Source organism: Camelus bactrianus, chromosome 28, assembly GCF_048773025.1.
Source record: "Camelus bactrianus isolate YW-2024 breed Bactrian camel chromosome 28, ASM4877302v1, whole genome shotgun sequence".
Classification (NCBI taxonomy): domain Eukaryota; kingdom Metazoa; phylum Chordata; class Mammalia; order Artiodactyla; family Camelidae; genus Camelus; species Camelus bactrianus.
The window spans coordinates 10,510,577-10,536,650 of record NC_133566.1 but is presented as its reverse complement, the minus strand read 5'-3'; the positions used below and the strand labels follow the sequence as shown (position 1 = coordinate 10,536,650).

Below are 26,074 nucleotides of genomic sequence, written 5' to 3'. Positions count from 1 at the left end.
CGGTCAGGGAGCAGAACAGTGCATAATAAGGACTTTGTGCTCCTCGGTATTTTTTTAAGCTGAGACTTTCATGCTTTCCCTGCCTTTGGCTTCAGTTAGTTATTTGAAATGGCAAAAGTTATTAAAATTCCAGCATGAGAATTTGCTCAATAAACAGGAAAGGAGTTTTGAGGACCCACCGCTGAATGTGAAGATTAACCCCGTGGTTGCCGGCCCTGGGAGGCAGGCAGTTTCTCCACTGGCCCTTGGGGAGGGTCTGTCTTCAGGGTCCTCCCTCGTGACTATGGCTGGGCTGCTGCGAACTGTTGGTAAGTGTAAGATTCACTTTTCTAACATCAAACTCAAAATACACGGGGGCATATGAGATGCTTTCATTTACACAAGACCTGTGTGACTGCAGGTTACTTGCAGACAGCAACATCTAGTCATTCAGCAAATATTTATTGGGTGTCAGTTTTCTGTGGGGTAGTAAAAAAAAAAAAGAGAATGAACAACTTGAGATCAAAAGCTCAAAATCCAAAGAGAAAAGAGAAATAAGGTACCCAGAGAAATCCAAGGTAGAATGGGGACAGCTTCAGGGAAAACATAAGGCTCGGAGGAATTTGGAAAGAAGTATGTTCCTGGTCCAAAAGGGGGAAACAGGAGAGGCTGCCTGGAAGAGGCAGCTCCTGAGCTTGGTCTTAAAGGTGGGAGACCAAGTGGATCAGAATTCCAGGGAACATGGCCCAGGAACCTGCACGAACAAGCACATTGGGATATTCAGACAGAGTTTGAGAAAGAGTGGAATGAAGAACAGACCAGCTGCAGCAGAGGCGGGAGGAGGGATGATGAATTTAAGTAAATAGGAAGAAAAGGATATTTCACAGGGCCGCATGTGTAGCCAGCATTTTATAAGTAAACAGAGTTGAACAAATAAACAAGTGGAAAGGAAGCCGGCTGTCGGAACTGGCATGGTGTCTGCAGCCGGTGCACCTGTGTTTGGCAGCTCCCCAGGGAGGCAGGGAGCGGGTCCTGCCACTAACAGGGCTGTTTCCCTGTGGGGACATGGGGACTTTCATCAGTAATGCAACGTGTCAGGCGGACACAAGCGCTAGAGCCAAAGACTCTTCAGTCTGGAAGACTGTCTACCAGGATGTCCAGTGAGCATTCCGAGAACTCGACATTGATACAGGATTGAACGGAACTGAGTGGAATAAAACTGACAGTCACGAATCTCATGTCTTTAATCCATTTTATTAATTAGCATCTTCCAACTGGTAATCATAAGCCTTTCTTTTTCTTTTTTTTTCCTTTTAAGGAAATGAAAATGAAATCCCAATGAAATGTTTTTTAAAAGAGGATCACTTTAAACTAAACTATTCCATTACATGTTGGGTGGAGAGGAACTCAGAGGGCACGGGGGCTCCTGGGGTGCCGGAAGTGTGGCTTCGTGATCACCATGCTGTATGTTCGATCTCCACACTCTTCTGTATTATGTGACATCTCAGTAAAAAGGTGACGTGAAGAGGCTGTCTCTGTTAGCGGCAGAGATGGAGAAGTCAGCTATCAGTTAGGATGTGTACGCTCCACTGACCTGCGAACTGTGAAATCTCCCGGAAACCATGCTAGTTTTGTAAGGAATGTAAACACAGCCCTCTGTTCTGACCAAATGGATCCTTTCTATCCAGTGGCCGCCATTTTTGCCATCTTGGTTGGAAAGTGTGAACTTAGCTCAGGAGGAACACTCAGTATCATTATCCCCTTCTGACAATGTTTCCTCACCATTGCCCGGCCTGGCCCGGTTGGCCACTCCCCTAGGACGTCCTTAGAGCCGTTTCAAGGGGGCCCGTGAATAACCTCACCTCCTTCCCCTCCCTGTGGAGCAGAGTTAAAGCCTAATTCCCAGAAAATGCTCTTCACCTTTACTGGCAATTCCTTGGGTTCCTTGATTTGTCTTACCAACTCCACATTAAAATGTTTATTTTGGGTTTTTTTTTTACTATAGACTTACAAAAAATTAGGATTCAATGTTTATTTTGTCTTCAAATCCTACAACTGTATGAGCTGATGAGAGCAGACTTTTTCCCCCTTGGAATCCTGGAATTAGCAAAAAAAAAAAAAAAAAAAAAAATAACGGGAATTGGGAGGGCACGAGATGAAGTCCTCTTTGTACGAGACGGAAAAAGAACCTCCCCACCAAGAAGGCAGCTACCATCGTTACAGGCAACATGATGGTTACGATCAGATCTTGGGTAAGAGGAGCATTTAAATCAAAACTACAGTGAGGTATCACTTCACACCAGTCAGAATGGCCATCATTAAAAAGTCCACAAAGGATAAATGCTGGGGAGGGTGTGGAGGAAAAGGAAACCCTCCTACACTGTTGGTGGGAATGTAGTTTGATACAGCTGTTATGGAAAACACTATGGAGACTCCACAAAAGACTAAAAATACATTTACCATATGATCCAGCAATCCCACTCCTGGGCATGTATCCAGAGGGAACCCTAATTTGAAAAGATAAGATTCATAGCAGCATTATTTACATAGCCAATACATGGAAACAACCTAAATGTCCATTGACAGATGACTGGATAAAGAAGTTGTGGTATATTTATACAATGGAATACTACATAGCCATAAAAAAGAATAAAATAATGCCATTTGCAGCAACATGAATGGACCTGGAGATCGTCATTCTAAGAGAAGTAAGCCAGAAAAGAGAAAGAAAAATACCGTATGAGATCACTCATATGTGGAATCTAAAAAAAAAAAAAAGACAAATGAACTTATTACAAAACAGAGACACACACATAGAAAACAAACTTATGATTACTGGGAAAGGGCAAATTGGAAGTTCGAGATTTGCAGATACTAACTGTATATAAAATAGATAAACAAGTTTCTTCTGTCTAGCACAGGGAATTATATTCAATATCCAGTAGTGACCCATAATGGAAAAGAATGTATGTATATGTATGACTGAATTGTTATGCTGTACACCAGAAATTACTTCAATAAAAAATAAATTTAAAAAATTTCAATTAGGCTAATTGAAAGGGAAACAAGTTTTTAAATTAATGTGATCATAGAAGTAAATGCTGCGGGAAATTGACGCTGGCGGGGGGGGGGGGCGGGCGGGCGGGGTGACCTCTGCCAGATAATGGAGAGATTAGGGAGAGTGTCTTCCACAGTCCCTACAGGGTACAGCTCCGCTTTGCTTGGATCTTCCTCCTTATAAGGCACGTCTTGTCCTTGGGCAGAAGTGAAGGTACTGTTTGTGGTGTTGCTTTTTCTCATCCAGCCCCGGCTCCACGGCTTCCCGGGGTTTAAACACATCCCCGCGGCCACTGGAAGTGGGAGGTGATCTTTGGGGTTCTCTCGGATGCCTCGGGAAGCCTGTGCCGCCCCAGGCCAGGGGTCCTCTCAAAACCCGGTCCCCCTTTCCCTTTGCTCCTTCGGCCTTTTAAACGTGCTTCTTTCCGGCTGGAGCGCGCCAGCCACTCCCACGGAGAGCTGGGTGCAGGGTGCGATGCTAAGCACTTACCGCCAGGAGGTGGGAGAAGTGAGGATCCAGAGAAAGCAAGAGATGCTCAGCTGAGCTCGGACAGATCTCAGGGGGGAGTGGGGGGGCCTGACTGTAATGCACGCGGCTTCCCGAGTGTAGACGGGGCCCAGTCAGTTCGGTGACCCTCTCAAGGTCTGTCTTCCTTCAGCGCACCGCCCTGTCTGTGATGGGCCGGTCCTGTGGGTCTGAACTCGCCCGGGGCTGGGAAGGCACGCTTGGTTCTCCCCGGGCCTCACGCGGGTACCGCTGCAGGGGGGCGCACGGTGGGGACATTTGTCCTGCGAACACCCACGGGGCTCACCCACTCCCTGTTTCTCAAAGGCTTTTCTATCGGAGTAGTTTGGGGTGAGAGATTTTCCTGGAATGCAGTTCTGAACCCAGACTGTGAAGACTTTCAAAAGCAGCGCGGAACACTGTACTAATAGAGGCATCGCTAAGTGCAGTGTCGGGGATCGAGGAAATTCCGAAGGCCTGCGCGGGAGGGAGCGGGCCAGGGAGGCTGGGGAGGCGGGGGCGCGGAGAAAGCGCAGCGAAAACTGCGGGCGAGACCGGAGGCCTGAGCGGGGGTCGGGCAGAGCATCCCCAGCCCTTCCCGCGCCGAGGCCTCCCATCTCTGGATGCCGCCCCTCTCCGGATGCCGCGGCCCCTCCCGAGGCAGCCGGACCCCGCTTGCCCTTCGCGCGCGGTCCTTGGCGGCCCCAGCCCCCCGAGTCACGTGGCTTTGTTGGAACCGCGGCCGCAGAGAGGGGGCGCGGTGGCTCCGAGACGACGCTTGGCCCGCAGCCAGTGGGCACAGCGCCTGCCTGGTGAGTCCCGCCCCGGCGGGGACGCAGGGACCGCCCGCCCGCCCAGTACCCCGTGGGCAGTCCTCCCGCGGCAGTTCCCCCGCGCCTCGTCCTCCCGCGCCCGATCCTCCCGCGCATGGTCCTATTGCGCCCGATCCTGCCGCGCGTGTTTCTCTCGGCTCAGCGGCTGCCGCGCGCGCCTCCTTCCTGCCCACCCGGTGCAGTCATGGCCGCCTCCTCCGCGCCGCCCGCCGTCCTGGTCATGACCGCGCTGGCTCTACTCCTGCTGCTGTGCCTGGGGCCAGGTAAGGGAGAGATGCCAGGGCGCCCTGGGGAGGGGGTCTATGAGGACGTGGGGGCCTAGGCACCCATCCTGAGCCCGGGCAAAGGCCAAGGGGTAAAAGGGGTCTTGCGATCTGCCCTTGCACCGTGAGAAGTGGCGTGCTGGGGCAGAGTCCAGAGTCCAGGGCAGGGTCTCAGATGTGCGCGGTAACCTTGTGAAAGTAGGCGGTTGGCGAGGTGCAGGGCGCTGCGGGAGCTGGAGGCGGGTGGTGCGCCCAGGACTGAGCCCAGCCAAAGGACCACCCCTAGGGTCCCGTCCAGGCAGTCTGTTCCCCGGGCTTCCACTCGGTCAAGTTCCAGGCCTGCAAAGCTGCTAGCAGGCCTTACCTCCCAGATGAGGAAAAGTTCTTAAAGGAGAAAGGCTGAACCTTCTCTACTTCTCGGAGCCCTCTGTGAATGGGTTGAAAAATCCCGGTTTTGTTCTCTACAAAATGGGCACATTCATACACAGGCTGCAAACGAAGTGGGTGGGTATGCAGGCTTTCGAACCCTGGGAGCCCACAGACCCCACCTGAGGACCACCCTTCATGGCTCACGGGTGGTTTCCTGCAGACAAGAGTGCTTTTGATGCTCAGGACGAGAGGCTGTGTGGTGTGGTGACCCCAGATCTGCTGCGGAGGCACCAGAGCTGGAAGGAGAGGGGTGACTTCCCAAGATCCCAGGCTGGTGCACTTCCCAGCACAAAGCAGCCGCTGCCACATGGTGGTGGAAATGCTAGACTCCCTTGGCTGTTGGCTTCAGTACTTTGGGTCTTTGGCACAGGTAGGGGATGCCAAATAGCTGACAGGAGGCCCCAGGCAGGTCAGCCCTGGGGGTGCTGGAATAGTAGGGAGGGGTGGAGTGGGGAGGGTGAGGCTGGTCTGATCTGGGACCACAGGGGAGGCCAGGGGATCATTTCACATCAGTGAATTAGCACCTCCCCCTTTGCTCTTCCCGGGTTTTGTTTTGTTTTGCTTTTTTTAAGAAGCACATCTGAATAAAGTGAGTATCAGCTATGAGCCACCCCTTTTCAGGACTTTTATTTCATTTCTACCAAGAATGTAATGATGGGAGTCAGTTAAAATACTATCATCATTGAGCAGACACGTGAGAGTTCTTAGGACCCAAAGTGAAGAATCTTTATCTCTATGTAGAGTCCCCAAGGGGGCTGTCTCTGATGCCCAGAAGCATTTAATGGAAAAAGATCAATTTGTTAAGAACTTCAGAGGGGCATCCTGACACTCTGATCCCACTCTGAGAGCTGGCACCAGGTAACTATATTTGATCAACTCAGGAGCGCCTTTTATCACAGCCTAGAAATAGTGACCAGGGCTGTTGGGGTCAAAAAATCCACAGTACTACTGGGGGAAAAAAATCACAGCTCTTCTTTTGTTGTTTATTCCTTTCTTCAGATACACGGGGCATGCTGTCCAATTTGATGCATTAATATTTACAACTCCATGTGTAGTAATTGGCACGGTGGCATCACCAATCCATAATTCAGGGCTTAGCCACGCTTTTCAGTTGTATGGCTGAATTTGGTGAGACGTTTATCTCTGGGGCTGTAGTGAGACACGTTTGCTGTGAGAAACGGCAGCTTCATCACAAATGCCTAAACCTAACGTCTGTCTCAGCATCAGGCCATGTTTCCTCTGTCAGCTGTAACGCGCTCTTATGGCAGGCAGACAGACCTGCCTACCTAACAGCGCAGGTACGATCAGATGCCCCCACAGGTCCTCAAACCAGCTCCCCGGGCGGAGGGGCTATCAGGTCAGACTCATCATTTCCCATGAAATGATTGGGCAGGTTGGAAACACTTTCAGATCTGAATGAAAACAGCAGCAAACAGTATAAGTGATGCCCGATTATAAGCCAATCAGGATAAGCTACAAAACGGGACTGAACTTTCAGAGCGCTGAGGTGTTTTCCAGTCACTGGATTTAGAGCCCACCCTGAATCCAGTATCATAGCCCCTCCAGATCCTTAACTCGTTACATCTGCAAAGACCCTGCTTCCAAGTAAGTTGACATTAGGAGGTTCTGGATGGATATGCGTTTGAGGGGGACACTATTCAATCGACTGTACCATGAAAAGTCATCTACAGGCAGGTACGTGTGACAGGTGGCTGCCCGAATATTGTGACCAAGAAGGGCTAAAAAGTCAGTGTCATTCTACCTAGGAAAGAGCTCAGATTGGCTCAAGAGGGTTCAGATGGCCCCGGTCAGCCATGGTCCTTGTCAGCAGTTTGCGCCACGGGCAGCCTGAATTGCGTTTTCTACACAGCAGGAAATGCCAACAAGCATTAACCATTGTAACACTACCAAGTTGCCAAAGCAAGCTTTTTTGTGTGCTTTTTTTTTTCCACTTCTGATTTTTTGCATTTGAGAAATTTAAGAGCACAGTGCAACCCAGAAACGGTTTCTATTTTCATCCCTTCAGGTGGCGTAAGTGGAAATAAGCTACAACTGATGCTTCAGAAACGGGAAGGTAAATACATAGCCCAAACGGGTAAGGGTTGCAGCCTTAACTGGGTTGCAGTGAAAATGGCTGTGTTGCGTGTGCTCTCTGGAGTCTTGGGTTTGGAAAATCCAAAGTGTTTACTCCTTAAAAGGTGAGCAGATCTGAAGGGTTCGTTCTGTGGGTCTGCGGTGTGGGGTATCATCAGGTAAATATTATTGCCTGTGGATGGATGCTTTTCTGAAAGCTGGCAGTGTGTACTCAGAAATCAAAGGAACAGAGCTGCAGCTTTAGCTGGGTGCTGTGGATTTTAGAGCACGTGCCTGAACTTGGAGCACTCACGGGTTCAGTTGCTGGGACAGCGCAGGGCAGTATTGGGGTGGTCCTTCGGATCCAGTTAGCTCTCAGGGGAGGACTGAACAGAAAGATCGTATTGTTACTGACACCTGTTGGGGAAGGCTCCCCAGATAAATGTGGAAGTTCAGCAAAATGTCATGGAAACCGTCTGGGAGCCACGCGGGCGGTTCTGGGCCAGCTGTAAGCGGCTCCATCAGTCGGACCCATTGTGGACTTGTGAGCACTTTTCCTCGGAACTTTCATCTTCACCTGTAAATTAAGAAGTAATTGATCTGCCCCTTAGATTGAAGACATGTAACTACATTTTTCAAGTGAACATTTAAGCACTTATTCTTGCCCCTAGGTTAACGGGGGGTTCCAGGAGGCTGAAGTCTGCTCCCTTGTGGGGGTGAGGCCGGGCCCTCATGCACCTGTTTCCCAGTTAGCCCCTGCAGGGACCCCCCCCCAACACGTGCTGAGCCCACGTGACCCCTTTTGGGGAAGGGGCTCCCAGCATCGTTCCCAGCACTTCCAGCCTCTCCCGAGGCCCTGGTCCATCCCCGGTCTGATCTAGGTGCCTCCCTGGGCTGGGTGGCGTCTCCCCTAGGACGAGGATGACACCGGGGGTGATGGAAGCTCTCACCGGGCCAGCCATTTGAAAACAGCTGAGATAATCACCACGCCTCTGTGTACATCCTTAGCTTTTTTTCATTCAAGTCAAGCCAAGCAACACATATTGAGCACCTACTGCATACAGAACAGTGTCACAGGTCCCGAGGGAGATACACGGATGAGCAAGAGGTGAAAAAACAAATGCTCTGATACTTACCCATGTGATCCACGGACACTCGGGGCATTTAACTTCCTTTTCCTGCACAGCTCCCCTGAGATGGGGACTGTCGGTCCAGGGTCGCAGATGAGGGGACAGAGTCTCACAGCTGGACAGCAGGGCCAGCCCAGGGCACAGCGGCTTCCCCAAGCATGTCTGCACAAGTGGGGCCTTTTAGGCAGTTGAGCCTGGGATGGAAAGATGTGCAGGGAAGTCAGTCTCACTTCAAGAGGAACCTGAATCGTCTGTGATCACAGTGAGGCCCAGAGACAGTGGCTCAAGATGACACTTTGTGTCCCTGCAGCTTGATGCGAGGACTTGCTGTGCCTCTAGGCTGGCCTGGCCTGGCCCTCTCAGGCCCTGGTTCCAGCTCTTCTTCCCTCTGGTCTCCTAAGCAAGCACAGTGTGCTCTTGTTTGCACGGACAATGAACGCACCCCAGTGTGGCCCTGGATGCCCAACTGTTTCCCAAACGCCCCACAGGAAGCACCAACCAGCTCCTATATGGGGCCTGGGGCCTTGGGGCTGGGTGCTGTGGACTGAGGTCTGAGATCTGAGGTCTGGGGCCTGGGACCTAGGGGCTGGGGTCTGAGGTCTGGGGCCTGGGACCTGGGACTGGGGGCTGGGGCTTGGGGGCTTGGGGGCTGGGGGCTGGGACCTGGAGTCTGAGGGCTGGGGTCTGGGGCCTGGAGGCTGGGGGCTGGGACCTGGGTGTGGTGAGGAACTGCAGACCAGGAGCTGAATTCTGTTCCTGCCCGGCTCTTTGGCTGTGCCCAGAAGGGAGAGCTCACTGACAGAGCCTGGGGGCTGATGGCGTGAGCTGCGCTGTATCCCGCATCCTGTAGGAAGGAAGGCAATGCCAGTTACAGCACTGCCTGCGGGGTGGGGCTGGGGGAGGGGGAGAGAAAAGAGCAACACAGCCCTTAAGGAAAGAAATCATCTTTCCACTTCGGGGGGGTGGGGAACCGGTCTTCCAGCGCCCGCTCCCACGAAGACCCCGGTGGCCGTGCCCGAGAGCAAAGCCAAGGAATTCCTGAGCGGCCTGAGGCGCCAGCGGCGGCAGCTGTGGGACCGCTCGCGGCCGGAGGTGCAGCAGTGGTACCAGCAGTTCCTGTACATGGGCTTCGACGAAGCGGTGGGTGTTCTGGGTGCCGCGGGCCTGGCTTCCGGCAGGGCATTCAGGGATGGGGGAGGCCTGGCTTGAAGAATCAGGCACAGAGAATTAAGTTTTATTATTTGCTCTGAAATCGGAGCCTCGTTCTGTGCCACGTGCTGGCCAGGCATTGGATCACATGACCGTCAGTCCATCGCGTGAAGGCATCCCCTGGAATTTTCCATCCCAGGATGCCCAAGCAGGAATCTCTCCCGTCAGGTTTTGGAAGCAGAATTCCAGAGAAGTCACCGTCCTTGGCTGGGACTTAAATTCATCAAGCATCTTATTTTCTTAGGAACATTTTGAGCGTCTCTGTACAGTTTTGCCTCAGTGTCCTTAAAATAACTCACTGCCTCCGCCTTTTCAACTTCACCTCAAAAAAAAAAGTCAGAAACAACAAGATCAAAGCAAAGAAAGACCCATGAGGATAGTGGAAACAGATGAAAAAAAAAAAGTGCCTTTTAAAAAGACAGGCCTTTGCAAATGTTTTGGGGAAAATTTGTCAATGCATTTGCAGGAAACTATGGTTCAGTTCGTGTGTCCAGGTAGCGTGAGTGGACATATTAACTAAATTAAGGGAAAAGAATACTTTTTCCTTTTAAGGAAAAAAATGAAAATGAGGATTGAGGAAAGATTACAGTAACTCCATGTGCACAGAAGAGACTAGAAGCAAACTCAGCAAAACATCAGTAGTGGCTACCTTTGGCAACGGAAATCGCTCCCTTCTTTGTCTTCCTCTCACATATACATTTTAAAATGTTATTTTTGTATTCATAAAATATTTTAAAAATTTATTGAAAAAATATTTTAAGCCCAAACCTCAAAAAGATTCTAAAATGAGAAAAACCAAGAAACAAGCCTACTTCACTCTGAGAAAAAAAAACTGCAGCATTGTGCAGAAAGCAAGCTGTCTCCTTTTCAAGGCCAAGGCTGGGGAGGCTCAGAGGATGCCGGAGCCCCCGGCTGAGCTGACGGAGATGAAGGTAATATTGTTCTCAGCACAGCCCCGACCGGCCCGCTGCTCACCCAGAGTGGAGGCCTGGGAGGAGGAAGGCCGTGGCAGGGAGGCTGGGGGTTCCAGCCTTACCAAGGTGTCTGAGACAGTTAGTGTTCACTGGCAATCTTACTAAAATAAAAGTAGATTCCTGAGACCCAACCACCAGAAAATTTGATCCAGGACGAGTGGGTGGTGCCTGCCTGAGAATCTGCATTCCACAGCCTCCTGAGAGATTTGGCCGCACGTTGAGAAGAACTGGTCCTGAAGCCCAGACTTCCAGACACGCTCCAACCTCCCCAGGCAGTCTGCCTCTGCTCCCCTATCTCTGCCCTTTTGCTAAATCTCCCCAAGTCCTGAGCGTGGACATGAGCGAGTACCCAACTAGACCCATCTCCTGCCCTCTCCCCACAACCGTGCAGATTAGTCTGTTTGAATATACGGATTCATAGTTGGGGTGGAGAGGGTCACCAAATGGTCCAGGGGGACAAAAGTACAAACTTCCAGTTATAAAATCCACAAGTCCCAGGATGCAGGGCACAGTAAGATGACTAGAGCTAATAAAACTGTATTGCATGAAAGTTAAGAGAGTAAATCTTAAAAGCTCTCATCATAAGGAAAAAAAGTGTTGTAACTACCCGAGGTGATGGATGTTAAGTATACTTCTTGTGGTGATGGTTTCTAAACAGACACAAACACCGATTATGTTATATGTCGGTTCCACCCCAATAAAGACCTGGAGGAACGGCGGAGACCAGCTGCCCCAGCTGTAAACCTGAGGGTGCTCTGTGCTCCCCCATCCTCAGCCCTGCCTCCCTCTGCAGGCCTGTGTGAAGGCAGCTGTTTCCCTGTGATCTTGCAGGAGCCATGGGCTCCTGGAAGGCAGGAATTCGGTCTGTTGTGGGCGGCCCTCCAGTGCCCGGCACAGGGCTGGACAGGCTGTGTTCTCGTGAGAAGTGTTGGTGGCACGAATCAGTGCCCCCAGGCCTGTGTGGGCGACACCACAGGTGTGAGAGCCACCAGCAGACGCGGCCACATCCCTGTGCCAAGGCTGCACTGATTCCATCCAGCAGCGAAGCCTCAGCCTGCTCCCTGGCCCCGGCAGGACACACAGGTCAGCGTCTGCCTCGTCCGATGTGCAGCGCTGGGGATCAGGCGCAGGCGTGACTGTACTGGGGAGATGTCCCTTCTATTTACCAAAAAGAGAAAAACGCCTGCATCTGGGGCGTCGGACGTGTTCAGGGGTGTGGATGCACGCCCCTCTGGGGGAGGGCTCTCCAGCTGCTCGCGCTGACCTCTGGCCCAGGGATGCTGTAGCCAGGAGCTCCTCTTCTTTTTTCAATTATTATTGATTATGTTTTAAATGGAAAGATAGTTGATTTACAACGTTGTGCTAGTTTCAGGTGTGCAAGGTGATTCAGTCACACGTATATGTCTAATCGTTCAGATTCTTGTCCATGATAGGTTATTACCAGACACTGAGTAAGTCCCCCGAGCGGCTCAGCAGGACCTTGCTGCAGGAGTTGTTCTCAGCAGGGGGGTCGTTCGTCTTTGACGAAAACCCACCCCAGAGCAACGCTGTGGGTAAGATGGGCTCCAGGGGATGGCGCCTTAAACCCCTCCTCCTTCTCGCTTCCTACAGAAGTTTGAGGACGACATCACCTACTGGCTTGACAGAGACCGGAACCGGCACGACTACGACGACTACTACCAGCGTCACCACGATGAGGACGCGGCCCTGGGTCCCCGGGCGCCCCAGAGCTTCAGGCACGGGGCCAGTGTCAACTATGACGACTACTGAGGTCCCGCCCGCGGCCGTGGCTGCGCCCCGCCGTCCGCTGAGCCTTGTCCCGGCCGATCCCATCCACCCACGTCTGTGACCAGAGAGGAAGCATTAAATTGAAAAAGATCAACGCCTTTGGAGATTTCGTGCGAGTACTTAACCATGTGTTTCATTTAAAGATAGGAATAAAAGCATTCTGTTAAAAAGAAAAGTCTCAGAATTCATTTCGACGAAAATTAAGTGGGCGACAGTCTTCCTGGAGGTTTCTGGACAGGAAGCAGCATCTCAGGGGCACCTGCCCTCGGCCATCCCATGCCCTCCTGAGAGTCCTCACCTCCGCCCCAGGCAGGCCGTGGCGTCCAGCAGGCGTCTTCAGTGTGTCAAGATCCATTCCATGCCAAATGCCAAGTAAACAAAAAACAGGCAAGAAAATTTAGTTGGAAATCACTGAAGGTTACAGAACAGGGTGGGAGGGTTCTGATCGCCCACAGGGATGTGCAGGTTTGCTGTTCCCCTCCTGCCCTGAGCCGGGGCTGGACCATTAGTGATAGCAGGCAGGAAATAAAGGGTAATTAACAGAGAAAACACAGAAGTCTGGTTGATTTCAAAGCCTCACTTATCTCAAAAAAATTAAACCTTGTCCAATGAATTCAAGAAGGATCTGAGAATATACTTTGCATCGTATTTAAACAACCTAAGTGGATAAAAGAGAAAAGTGCTGTGGGGGTGGTGGGGGAGGGGAGGAAGATTAGGGTGGTGGGGGAAGGGGAGGGAGGTGGGCGGGATGGGGAGGTGAGCGGAGATTCTGGACTGGTTCTGACAGGAGGTCTGTTGCAAGCCTGTGACACTTGCCAAGGGGAGGGGCCTTGTACTTTGGTGGGTCACAGACCCCTGGGCAGCCTGATGGAAGCATCTGTGTTCAGGATTTTTGCATCCTTTGTCCACGGGGAAGGTGGGTTTTCCTTGTGGTTTCATTTGTTTGGTGTCAAGCTTATGCTGGCCTCTTAAAATGAACTTTTTTTTTTCCAGTTTGTTCTTTTAAAAATATATATATATATTCTAAAATTGAAGTATAGTTGATTTACAATGTTGTGTTAATTTCTGGTGTACAGCACAGTGATTCAGTTATATGTAAAATATATTCCTTTTCATATTTTTTCATTATAGGCCATTATAATGTATCGAATATAGTTCCCTATGCTGTACAGTCGGAACTTGCTGTTTCTCTAACATGAACTGTTTTCTATTTCTCTGTGCAAAAATGTATCTTTTTGCTTTGTTGATCTCTTTTTTAGCCTTCTCTATTGTATAAATATCTTTTTTCCTAATTTCTTTCCTTCCATATCTGTGGGTCTTTGATTTATGTTAGATCTTAGCTCAATTTTTGCGCCTTTAAAAAAAAAAGTCAAGCACTTAATGTTCTAAGTTTCCTTTCAAGGGTTGTCTCCCGTGAATTTGATGTGAAAAGTGAGATGAAACCTTCTATTTTCAATTATAATTTCTCCTTTAACCCATGAGTTGATTACAAGTGTTATTAAATTTCCAAGTGAATAGATTTTTCTAATAATCTTATTGGCTTTGTTTTCTAACTTAATTGCGTGTGGGTTTAAAAAAATGTAGTCAGATTCCAGTTCTCTGAAGTTTGCCAAGGCCAGCTTTACGTCTGAGCGCGAGTGTGCACGTATCCCTGGAAGGAACATGTCTCTCCAGACATCACACGCAGTGAAGCCCATGAGCTCAAGCCCCACAGTTACGCTGTTCACATTTTCTATTTTCTTACTAATTTTTTTGTCCGTTTGATCTACTGGCTACTGGTAAATGTGTTAAAATCTACTATGATGATGGATTTGACACATTTTTCCTTTAATTCTGTCCATCTGGCTTCATCGGAGGCTGCAGGCAAACTCCCGTGGGACACACACACTTAGAGTCGATACACGTCCCCACGGGGACGCTTGGGGTTCCTGTCCTCTGGGGCTCCCACCCAACTGGAAGTTTCAAAGGAAGCATCCTCCCTGCTCATTCCGGGGGATGGGTTCATCTGTCCCTGGTCCCACATCAGGGTGGAGCCTTTTGGGTTCTAAGAAATGTCACTGTCTTGTGACCTGTGAACCAGGTCACCATTTCTAGTCCCCAAAGCGCTTCTGTTCATCCCTGCTCAGTAAGTGGGGCGGCACTTAGCTTAGGCCAAAATAATGACAACTGAAAATACGACACCATCCTGAGTCCTCTCCTTCTCACACCCGACCTGCCCAGCTCTGACCCTCGGTTCCAGAATTTTCTGGGGAATTCAGCACAACAAATGAAACAAAACCACATGGATTCTGTCCGGATCACAGGGATTCTCCTTGGAAAAACACATCCAATGAAGAACCCCCTCCCCCCCAGGTGACTGTGTAGGACAGGACGTCCAGCTCACCCTGGCTCGTCACAAAGACCAGCACGGCGCCCCTCCTCGGTGTCCCGGCGGGATCGGCCACGGCCACACGGAGCCAACTGACTCGAAAATGTGCTGCTCTAATTTGCTGCATGTACTTCCATTTGTGTAAAAGGAATAAAAGCCTCCTAACACCAAACCTTGAAATAACTCTTACTGAAAGTGGAAGTCCTCTGAGCTCCGGCTCGACGAGCCTGGTTCACAGGTCACGAGACAAGTGACACTTCTTTTCTCCACCTGGTCCTTGCCTCCGGAGGAGGACACCTGCGGTTCTGACCCTGTAAGACCTGGACCCTCTCCACACTGCAGTGAGCGCTGTGCACGGGTCCAGCCCGAGCAGCACAGAAATGTTCCCAACATCCACTCAGCAAGGCACAGGTCGCACCAACCTGGATGTTCGCAGAGTTTTCTTTTAACTGAAATTCTCCAATATTCTTCTAACCAACCCAACCATGCACTGTGCAAAGCAGAAAGTCAACCTTTAAAACTGACAGTGAGTTTCAATATTTTATTAAAATAGCATTTTTAACCACTGTTAACCAAGAATATGTTAACTTTGCCCCCCCACCCCCCCGATATGCAGCACAACACAGTAGTGATTTCAAATATCCTGGATCGACCGTGATAACCAACAGAAATATTTCAAAGTCAAGTTTGCAACTAAAAACTAGACCTTGGAAAAATTCTGAATTAGAAGAAACAAAGCTCTCAAACAGAATTCTTTTATCTGCCTGAGAATAAACGTGGTATTTACCACCCACCGGCCAACACTGCGGGGTCTGCTTTTCCCCCTTTATGCATAGTATAACGTCTCATTTATAAGTACCCACTTCATAAATAAATCGGCATTTTTCACCCCATTTAATGTTCTTTTTTTCAGCTTCACAAAGAAACCAGTAAATAAAACTGTCGGCAACAGTCCCGACATGGGCTCTCACAGCGAGATAAAAACCTGGAAAACACGCACAGGTGCACTGACGCTATTTTACGTAAAAAGACAGATTTAAAAAGTGCAAGGCAGAATCTGCAGTTCTTGATGGGAGTCTTTAGGCACATCCATTTCGTAAAAAGCAAGCTGCAGGATGAATTCCAGTTTGTTCTTCACGACACCTGTTTAAGTCTTTCTTTAAAAAGAAAAAAGAAAAAAAAAATTACATCCGGTCAGGTGTGGCCCAGGCGCCCCTGTCCTGAGGGGCCCTCAGCTGTGGCGCATCCGCCCCTTCTTGATCCGAGCGGGCTTCGGCTTGGGGATGTACTGGTTGTTCGCCTGGTACTCCAGCTCCTTCCGGAAGTAGTGAATCGCCTTGTTGAGCCCCTCTTCCAGCGGGACCTGCTTGCAGAGGGCGAGGGTGGGGCGGGGCCGCCTCCGCGCTGTGGGCCCCACAGACCCCACCCCCCCAGTGCGCTCCGACCCCACGCCCCGCGCTCCCTCCGCCTGCCGACTGAGGGTCTGCTCCGGGCTGAAGCCGGCACACAAAGGGCACTTATGAAATACCGCCCGGGGCCACGTGGGCCCCTCCCTGGAATGTCGCGAGGAGGAGGACGCTCGGTGGGGCCACGTACCACGAGGCAGCGGGACCCCACTTACCACCGGCTCCCACCCTAGCATCAGCTTCGCTTTCTTGATGTCTGGTTTCCTTTTCTGGGGGTCATCCTGGGCTTCAGAGAGAAACTGAATTTCACTCCCGCTGCCTGAGTTGTTGGGAAAAGAGGGAAGAGCACCACGGACGTGACTTTCACCATGCACGTCAAAGTGAGGTCCCACCTGCGCAGGGGACACAGTGCCGAGGGCAGAGCGCGCCCCCACGCCCCCTGCCCCAGGGGCTGTGCTCCCGACCCCGCGGCTCTCAGTGAGGGCAGGCCCGCGGCCCCTACAGGTGTGGGCCACCCCGGGGGGGGGGATGAGGGGGAGGGCCCCACGCAGACCCCCACCCTCAGCCAATACAGCCCATGAAGTGGTCTGTGGTCCTGATGCCCTGACGGCCACCCTGGCACTCACACCCTGAGGGCATCAAGGCCGGCAGCCAGGCCGCCCTCACCCTGTCTACCTGGCAGAGTGCGGGGGGAGTGACTGGGCCGGCTGCGGGCCAACGCCTTACAAAGACCCAGCCACCCATGCCCTGCAGGAGTCACCCAGCGAGGTTCAGCCATCCTGCTGCACAGACCCCACACAGAAGGCTGGCTTGTCCAGCATCCTAGCTGGGCCCACACCCCGCTGGCCAGCAGAGCAAGGCAAGCGACCCTGGCCAGTCCTGCAGAGGAACCCCAGCCCGGGTCACAGAATGTGGAGCAGAGAGAACACCTGTTGCTTGAAGCCAGTGGTCGGGGGGGAGGTGTCACAGCCGCCCACGGGGTCACACTGCAGCTCCCCTGGGTTTCAGGCCACTAGTTCTCAAACGTCAGGACCACCTGAGGACCCGGTCAAAGTGCAGATTCTGATCTGGGAGACGCGGGTGGGGTGTGGGATCGCGCGTCTCTGAAGACCCGGCCTCCTGGGGTGGAGGGTTTTAGCTGGGACCCCAGACGGGCCTCCCCATTTAGAGGGGTGCAGATGGACCCCGCAGGAGACGCTAGGGAAGCGGGCCTGCACGGGGGCAGCTGTCAACAATGTCTCAGGAAGGCCATCCACTGTCCCGTCCAACCGTCCAGGCTGGTGGCTGACAGCTCCGTGCTGGCAGGTGCACCCCGCAGAGCCGGCCAGCCAAGCGTGGGGTCCGGACTGGTGCTTGGGAATGCCCCACCCTACGAGGTCCAGCCAGCCACAGTCCAACCTGGCTGTGTCTGGACTCAAGTGTCTGACACGCCCTGGGAAGCAGGTCCCCTGGTGCCCTCTTCCACAGGGCCAGGGGCAAAGGTCACGGCCAGCGGGCGCCCGCAGCCCAAGGCTGGTGGAAAATGCCTGGATGCCTGCAGCTCAGAGCATGCTCTCTCTCTGGGGCGACCCTGTGTCCACACCACCTCCAACACCTCATGGCCAGGCTGGTGAGAACTGCAAACAGAGCTTAAAACTCGTCCTGGATTCTGTCAGAAACACTCTCCTGCTTTGAGGGTCCACACGCACCGCGGCCAGTGTGTGGAATCTACCAGTGGTAGCCATGGACCACGTGTCAGGCCCCGGGGACAGTGGGCCCTCCCGCTCCACTCAGACCTGCAGGGTGCCAACTGTGAACGGAGCCAGCCCCTCCCCCTTGTCTTTCTGTCCCTTAATTAAAGAATCCCAAACAGTGACATGCTCTGGTCAAGCTCTGCGCTTCCCCCAGTTCGCTGGCAGGTACTAATTACACGCTCTCCGGGCGAGGTGGTGTCCCTCACAGCATCTGTCCTACTTACCAACAAGGTTTTTAATTAACTGAGCGAATTCTAGGATTGTGTGTTCCTCGGGGTTCCCCTAAGGAAGAAGAGATCTCTGGTGAGACGCGCACTTGGGGCAGCTCCACCCCTGCAGGCTCAGAGGCCCCGGACTCCAGCCTCGTCCGTTTCCCCGGGGCCTCGGCCGTGAAGGCGGCGGTGGCTCAGCCGGGTGGCGGCTCCCTCCGCCTTGTCCTCCAGGATGCCTGCTGTCCGATGCCCTAGGGCCAGGTCAGGAGTGTCTACTGGACACACATCCCCAGGCCCGGACATAGGACAACTTCCAGATGCAAGGTTATGGTAACTGCGGTGTCACTCTGGTGACAGTCTGGTTTTGCATGACCAGCTCTCCCAGAACTCTCTCCTGCGGACACCAAGCCACCATCTCAGTGACAAAGACGGTGAGCTGGGACGCTCCCCGACAGAAACAAAGTACACTCAGATGTGGCTCCGGGTGGCCGGAGGGAAAGACAGGGTGTGGTTACGAGGGAGCTGATGGGGTGCACGGGGGGGGGGCTTTAATAAAACCGCCTTCCCCCTCACGCTCCTCCCCACCACACGCAGCAGCAGCCTCCGCCCTCCCTTCCCAATCCTGCTTCTCCCTGTGTGAGGCCACCGTGAAGTCTGGCAACTACACGTCCTCAGCACCCTCCTTCCCAGCTCCCAGTCTCGTCTGAAGCCGGAAGGGGTGGGGACGGGGCAGGAAGGGACTCGGGGCCGACTGTGAGCACCGAGAAGGGGCGGACTGGCTGCGGACTGAGGGGTTGGGAGGAGCGCCCTCTTTGCTGGGGTTACTGGCAGACACCCTCAGACTTTAGGGAAGACAGGTTCCTACAGGAGATGGAGGCTCCCACACGTCCCTGTGCAAAAGCCCCCCAAAAGGAGGCAAGAAGGACACGGCTTTCACAGCAGAGAGTGGTCAGGAGGCTGCTGACGAGACGCCCACTTGTAGGAGGGTGAAGAGGAAAACGGTTCAGGGCGGCCCGGCCCCCCAGGTGTCAGGAGGTGGGCGCTCGGGATGGGCGGAGGCTCACAAAACACGTCTTATGCGGTTTTACTTCCAGTTGCCGATTTCTTGCACGAAAATGGTGCTGGCTGGGTGCTTGCGGCCACCAACACCCACAGCTGGTCGCAGCCCCACCGGGAGTGGCCTCTCGGGGGCCCACCCTTTGCCTTCGGCAGGGTGTCCTCCCAACCCAGTGGGAGGAGAATGTGTCTAAAGTGACCGGTTACAAAAAAAAGGACAAGGAAAGGTTTCCAAGGGAAGTGGGTTAAAGAAATGAGCCAGGGGTGGGGGGCACCCCCGTGAAGCGGAGCCCCTTGCAGTGGGGGTTGGTGGCCGAGGAGAGGACCCGGAACAGACCCCAGGGCTCCGGCAAGGACGGGGCCGGGTGCGGGCGGACTCACCAGGTTGACCGGGCTGCTGACATTGCTGTTCATAAGGGCCACCAGGCCGTTCACCAGGTCACTGGAAGAGAAGGGGCCGGGTCAGGTGCGTCCGACACGGGCCACCTCCCAGAAGGAAACCAAAGCCCACATGGGAGCCTGGGCGTCAAAAGAAAGTCCTGCGAACAAGAGGGTGGCGTGGAGGGTGCTCAGGGCTCGTGGGGGGACGACATGGCATCTGGGCTTTGCCTCCCGCGGTGGGTGCAGTTACCACACCGGACGGCAGCTGGGTGACGGGGCGGAGTTCTCCACTGTGTGTGTTTCTGAAATCCTTCAGCAACTAAATAGTAAAAGTAAATTAAAGCAGACACCCCCCCCCAAAAGGTGGCATTTCTGCAAGTTTCTGATGAATGTTCATGTTGGCCTGTATGGAAAAGCAAACGATTTTTTTTTTCATGTAAGACTCCTCCCGTGAACTGAAGGAACTCCAGTATGGAATCCCCACACTGGTAAGTCACAGACAAAGCCAAGCGATCCTGAGATAAACTCCCTGGACCCTCTGCTCACCACCCTCCAGACCCCGCCCCGCACCCTAGGGGACAGTTGGGGGCACCTGGATGTGGCGTACACATCGTGAGAGCCCGGGCCACGACGGTGGCGGTGAGGAAGCAAACTTGTGCTTGCCAAGGTCTGGTTCTTATTTTCAGAAGCTTTAGAGTGTGGTTCTGTCAAGAAAAAGTTACTTCATAAAAATGACACCTCCCCGCTGGGCCAGCACCGTCTGCCTTCCCTGCCTGGGCTTCCGACGAGACTGAGGCTCCGCTCCCAACGCAGTCGGCCCGGCACGCCTCCCTCCGCCTCTGCTGTCTCCAGCCAGGAGCGGGTCCCTAGGCTAACCTTCCAAAAGAAAACCTCAGTTTGGGCTTTCCTTGTCATTGAAAAAGAGAATTTTCTTGGTGGGGTGTTTAGCAAACAAACGAGTTTCTGGGATTTTGTTTACAACACAGTGTGTGTTTTATATGAAGGCGCCTACATTAATTCCGTCCTCACGGACCAAGCACAGATGCAAATAACCGCTGGCTCTGGATGACTCCTCTCTTCTAGAAACCAGCAAAAAGTCACTTCACACTAAGGCAGAAAGGCCCCCACAGTGGATTTCTCTGTGGATCTGGAAGAGACTTTAAAAGCTGCCACTCAGTAGCATCCGTGTGGGTTTTAATCCTGAAATGGGGGGAGGGGGTCTACCTTAAGCTGGAGGATGACGGACTCTCAGGCCACTGTCCTCGGGGGAGATTCATCATTGCCTCTTTTGCAATAAACTGGCCACTTTTAAGGTCCAAACTGCACAAGTGGCTTTTTAAGACAACACAGCATGCTTTCGTTACAAGGGTGAGGGCGTAACCTAAGCACGGACACACCGAACACCATCAGGCCATGTGTCATGCGACGTGTCACCCAGGACCATGGCTGAGTCCCCCGGAGACCGTGAGATGCTGTTTCAGGGCAATTGTGGGTTTTGGAAGCAGGTCATTTAGTTCAGTAACTACACACATTGTGCATTTTAACTGTGAAGTAAGAGTCTCAGTTTCTATAAAAATGGCTTATTTAAAATAGCCAAACTCTGGTAAGTTAACTCTCTCAGCCGAGCCCCGAGTGACCGGAGTGCAGGCCGGGAAAGCTCTCTCCCCGAGCTGGGTGAAGTCAGGGGAGCCTGAGTTCACGACAGACATGAGGCCATCGGATGGTGCAGCTTCGTGAAGGGAGGGTCATTGGCCACATTTCTAGTGACCCAACTGCGGTCCTTCCAGGTTGGACGCTGGCGTCTGCATTGGTGACAACGTGTGAACCGCACGGGCCAGGCAACAGGGCACATCCTGTCCCCGGCTGGAATGCGGCCCCCGCATCCACGCTTAAAAGATTTTATTGACTAGCAAAAAAGTGGTTGTGGGTTTTTTTTTTTTTTGTTTTCTGAACCAGTAGCCCCACATCTCAAGGAGACGTCTTCCTGGGACCCTCCCATGATCAGAAGCGGTCACTCGGCCGAGGGGGCTGGGGGCCGCCCAGAACTGCCACCACTTCATCCGACAGCCCCCCTGGGGTGGCTGCCAGGTGCCAGGAACAGTATTTTCTGAGTGACGGGGGTTCCAGGGCAGTTGCAGTGAAAAGTGAAAACCATTAGAGGCAAAACACAACTAGATTTTACAGAGATTCAGGAAACCACGAATGTACGCAGAAGTCACACTAACCACGCCACGTGGGGAAGTGAGCTCGGCAGGTGCGCCTGCTTGTATAATAGCTCCTCCCCCAGAACCCAAACTGCACTTTACAACCAGCCGCCAACTGAACTGGCCGACCAAAAGCCAGGCTTACGAGGGCGACCAAGAGAACCGTAAGTGTCAGCACGTGACACTGTTCAACTAAGTCCTTAAGAACACTTTTGTTTGCATCTGGTTTCAACATAAAACCCGACATTAGGACATTCGATCTCATCCCCCCTTTATGAGGACAACCTCGTCACCCCAGAAAGCCATGTAGGTGTAGGTGTGTTGCAGGTGGGGCTGTAGGTGTGCTGGGAGCCTGAGGCCTGGACTGAAGCCACCGGTGGCCCTCCGGCTGGCGAGTTTACCTGCGAGACGCCAGGTGGCAGCAGGGCCCAGCACATCTCACCTCCAACCACAAAGTCCAATGCAAAGTAACAGACGAGCCGGTCAAGTGTAACTTTTAAACAGAGAACTGAGGGGCTTCCTGTGTGAAGACCCGCGTTAACCTTCAACCCAGCCCTGCTCGGAGCTGGGAGGATAAGGAACAGGTGACCCACGTGGGGTCCACGCCGCCCTGAGCATCTTACCTGACGTACTGGAAGGCCCGCGTCTGCGACCCGGATCCGTATACCTGAGGGGAAACCGACAGTCAGGTCCCGAAACCGAAGACAGAGGCCTTTAAACCCTGGGGATGGGGGTGCCTGGCTACAGCCACGGGCCAGGAACATGTGCAGATCTGTGCGGGCAGATTCTGATCCCCAGTGCCAGGGGAGTCTGTGGCCCAGGGAGCCAGGTGACCATCCATGGTCCCTGCCCTGTGTGCTCCCTCCACGTACTGTCCCCTGGCTGGGCAGCGGGGAGGCAGAAGTTCAGGATTGACACCCCATCAGACGTCCGCCCCTCCCTCGCCCCCGAGCAGAGTCCCTGCACCGACCGTGAGTGGCTCCCCCTGCAGTGCCTGCAGGATGAAGTTGCTGACGACCCGCCCGTCGTTCATGTGCATGCGGGGCCCGAAGGTGTTGAAGATCCGGGCCACGCGCACCTCCACGCCCTCCTGCAACAGAGATGGGGGTGACCCTGTGCCCCTGGGGCCGCGGCCCCCAGCTCGCACAGGTGCAGGTAGGAAAACTCTGCTCCTTGGTCCAAATGACAGAGCTCTTCTGTCCTGAGTGGAACACTCCCAGGGAAGCCCCAGCGCGGCAAGGACTTAGGAAGCTGGGAACCAGAGCAGGTGGATACAGATAACCCCTGCGGAGGCCCGTGTTAAAGCAGAAGTGAACTCGTTCTTATGCCCATTAGGTAACTGAAAGGAAAGTAAAAGAAAAAAGGGCACAATTTGGAGGCACTGGGAAAAGGGAGGCACGTGTGAACTGCCAGTGGGCGACCAGGCAGGAACAGGTCGCTGTCACAGCCATGCCCGGTGTCCACGCCCAGGAAGCCAGCCTGGAAATCATCTTACAGACCCGGAGACGGGTGGGGAAAGTTGCGGACGCACAGATGACTCGTGGTCCTGGGGCGCTGGGCTTCCCTCCCGGCCCCGCGTCCCCCGGAGCAGCTGGGTCTACACTGTGAGCCTGGGCCCGCCCGCCAGTACCTGCTTCATGTAGGCGTAGCACATGGTCTCCGCCACCCGCTTGCCCTCGTCATAGCAGGCGCGGGGCCCTATTGGGTTCACGTGGCCCCAGTAGTCCTCGCTCTGGGGGTGCACCTCCGGATCTGCAGGGGGACAGTGAGGCGGCTTCAGGATTTCCCTGCTTTCGGGTCCACGTGCACGGAGGACAGTTCCTACAACGCGAGTAGGGGCCTGGGGAGGGCAGACGTCTGCCCGGGAGAGACCTCCCCGCTCCTGAGCGTGTCTCCAGTCCAGTGGGGCGTGGCCGTCTTATCTCTTGTATTAAGTGACGACAGCGTTTTTACAGGGAAAAAAAATGTAACCAAGAGATCCAAGCACCTTAGTGTTAAGTGTCTCCCCTCTCACGCAAACTGTTCTGAACTTTCAGGCCGTTGTACAAACTAAAGTAAGTATCTCCGTAAAAAGACATATGGTCCAATTTCACATTGACAAATAAGTAACTTGTAAAGCTGTACTTGTTGAAAACGCTTTAAAAGCCTCTCTCTGGATGACGACGGCTTTCCCCTGAGCTGCCCCCAGAGCAGACCTGAGGCCCGGCAGGCTGGCGGCCCTGGTCGTCCAAGGACCAGCGCCCGATGCAAACGACTCATGCCTCCAGCCCGCACTCTGGCTTTCCCAATTCCTGGTTTTCTGGTGTATAAATCAATCACACTTTACGATGCACCGGAGGAACAGATTATTTAAGAAACCAAGTAATGGATTCTTTTTTAACCAAGCATATTTTTGGAACCTGAATTAACACCTCATCTATCTGGTGCAGCAGGGATGGGATATGACTCGGCTCTAAAATGTGTAAATCTCTGCCAGGAAGTCAGGAGCTCCACATCAGAGTTCACTTCTTGCTCAGGTTGCAGCTGAAGCCCAGGGGCACGGCAGGGAGTGTGGGGACGGACAGGACAGGACAGGACCGCGTGTGCCCGGGCCGCCCCTCCCCGCAGGCGGCCGGCACCCCCTCCACCGCACACCCAGTCTCTGTGGCTGCCACTATGGTTTGTTCCTCGTGCGGGAAGCTCTGGGACAGATGCTCCCCGAGAGCAGAAGCCAGTGATGGGGGTCCACATGGATGTGCGGATGAGGGGAGGCCTTTTCTGGGGATTTCTGGTGAGGCGGGGCAAGCTGGGCTCCAAGAGAGATGGCTGTAGTGTAGCCAAGGACTGGGGGGGGCCCCTCAACTGGCCCGTCTGGGCTAAAATGACAGGGTGTGACAGATTTCAAGTCCTCACAGAGTCACTCTGCTCTGACAGAGAGTAAAGGTGTGGAGGACACCCGACTTGGAGTGGAGTCAGCCCCTCCCCTGCAGCACAGGGGCAGTGCGGGGGAGGACCAGGCACGGGATCATACATGGTGGGTTCCTGCAGCACTGCTGTCAGACACACCCGACATGCGGGGCCCAGCAAGTCCCACCCTCGGGGCATCCACAGCTCCAAAGACCTCAGGCTGCGATCAGAGACGGGATGATGAGTGAGGGAGGGGTGGATGTGGAAAAGACCAGGGGCCCCTGGGCCGGCCATGCGCCCACCTCGCCTGAGTCAGTTAAAGGACGCAGCCTGGGTGGCGCTGGCACCGCTGCTTCTGTGACACGGAGAAGCAAAGGGCCACTGAGGGCCGTACAAGGACTGGCCAAGCCTCTGCAGGGTCTAGTTACAGGAAGGACAAGGACGTGAGGTCCCCCCGACCACCTGCTCCAAGAGCCGCGGGGGCACGGGTGGGCAGGTGGGCGCACCTGCTGGGCTTTGGTTACAAGTGTGTAAAGCAGAGCAGAGTCCGGAGCACGGGTCCCTTCCCCCCATGACAGGATGTGACCATCCAGTGGGGCCACAGCAATGTCCCACTCACCTCCGTACACCTCTGAGGTGGAGGCCAGGAGCAGCCGCGCACCGACTCGTTTCGCCAGCCCTGCGGGGAGCAGAGACAGCACAGGACACCGTCAGTTCAGGGAACAGGGACACACGCTCGTTTCTGCGGCCGATTTAGGCAGTTTCTTAGTGTCGACGGCATCTGAGCATCCATGCGTCTCCACCTCTACTTTGGAGCCAACGTTACAACAGAAACAGTGAAGAAAACACAACCGAGCCCCAGAGCGCTGTGCTTGGCTGTGCGCGTGTAACTCAGCGGGGCCCAGTGCGGTCCCAGGCCTGACCTGGGGTCTGGTGAGGATTCCTTCGCCCAAACATACCGCCTGGTACTCCATGGGGTAACTCCCCCCACAGGCAGAAGGCAAAGCCCTTCGAACCTTAACCCCACTGTCCCCACAGCGGCCAGCCTCCTGCTCCCAACCCCCCCCCACACGCCCCCAGCACCTCCAAGTGCCCAACCCAGTGTCTCTGGGCACCTCCGTCCCACCCCCACCCCCGCCTCCTTGGAGGTCCAGCTTCCGAGAACCTTCTCTAAAGCAACTGGCCACAGCCTCTGTCCTGGTCCGGCCCCTCCCAGCCTGTGCCCCCAGCATGCAGAACGGAGCAGCAGCACCTGGGGTGCTCGGGCGTCCCCATCACTGTCACAGTCCCAGTCACAGGAGGCCCTGCACCAGAGAAACCCACTGCCCCCAAGTGACCCCCGACAGGGCCTCTGTGCACAGAAGCCATCTGGTGAAGGGCCAGCTGCCAAGCCGTCCACGCAGCTCTGCACAGGGTGCAGGTCCCACACGGGCTGAGGAGGGAGAGCCGAGGGGCGCACAGGCTGGGTGGGGATGAGGGGATCGGGTGTGCGTGTGCAGAGCACACGGGGGAGGGTGGGCAGGGGGGCGGGAAGATGCCTGGCGAGGAGAGCAGTGCGGAGGAGAGAAGCAGGTGGAGACACCCTGCA

The 26,074-nt window shown here is 53.8% G+C and overlaps 2 protein-coding genes across 3 annotated transcripts in view; one reads left to right on the top strand and one right to left on the bottom strand.

Annotated features, from left to right (window-relative positions):
- The first annotated feature begins 4,262 nt into the window (after window positions 1-4,262).
- On the top strand, window positions 4,263-12,415 carry ECRG4 (ECRG4 augurin precursor). Its single transcript, XM_010959102.3, has 4 exons — window positions 4,263-4,637; window positions 7,093-7,140; window positions 9,252-9,409; window positions 12,064-12,415. The coding sequence occupies exons 1-4, from the start codon at window positions 4,469-4,471 to the stop codon at window positions 12,220-12,222; spliced, it is 534 nt and encodes a 177-aa protein (XP_010957404.2). The 5' UTR covers window positions 4,263-4,468; the 3' UTR covers window positions 12,223-12,415.
- A 3,070-nt stretch (window positions 12,416-15,485) lies between these two features.
- The window catches only part of UXS1 (UDP-glucuronate decarboxylase 1), a 31,885-nt gene continuing 21,296 nt past the window's right edge, over window positions 15,486-26,074 (bottom strand). Inside the window, exons 8-15 of one of the 2 annotated variants that reach the window (XM_074354375.1) lie at window positions 25,106-25,165; window positions 23,231-23,352; window positions 22,571-22,690; window positions 22,224-22,267; window positions 19,397-19,457; window positions 17,972-18,029; window positions 16,230-16,333; window positions 15,486-15,974 (exon numbers count right to left, since the gene is read on the bottom strand). In XM_074354375.1, coding sequence (XP_074210476.1) covers window positions 15,840-15,974; window positions 16,230-16,333; window positions 17,972-18,029; window positions 19,397-19,457; window positions 22,224-22,267; window positions 22,571-22,690; window positions 23,231-23,352; window positions 25,106-25,165 — 704 coding nt within the window. In that variant the 3' untranslated portion in view covers window positions 15,486-15,839. The remainder of the gene's footprint in view (window positions 15,975-16,229; window positions 16,334-17,971; window positions 18,030-19,396; window positions 19,458-22,223; window positions 22,268-22,570; window positions 22,691-23,230; window positions 23,353-25,105; window positions 25,166-26,074) is intronic. The other variant, XM_074354376.1, reaches the window with a different exon arrangement.

Bases quoted from the DNA above. Each gene is read 5' to 3' on its own strand.
- ECRG4 (XM_010959102.3), top strand. From the start codon at position 4,469: ATGGTCCTATTGCGCCCGATCCTGCCGCGCGTGTTTCTCTCGGCTCAG. The intron at 4,638-7,092 runs GTAAGGGAGAGA...TCATCCCTTCAG, and splicing joins GCTGCTGTGCCTGGGGCCAG to GTGGCGTAAGTGGAAATAAG. The intron at 7,141-9,251 runs GTAAATACATAG...CCGGTCTTCCAG, and splicing joins GATGCTTCAGAAACGGGAAG to CGCCCGCTCCCACGAAGACC.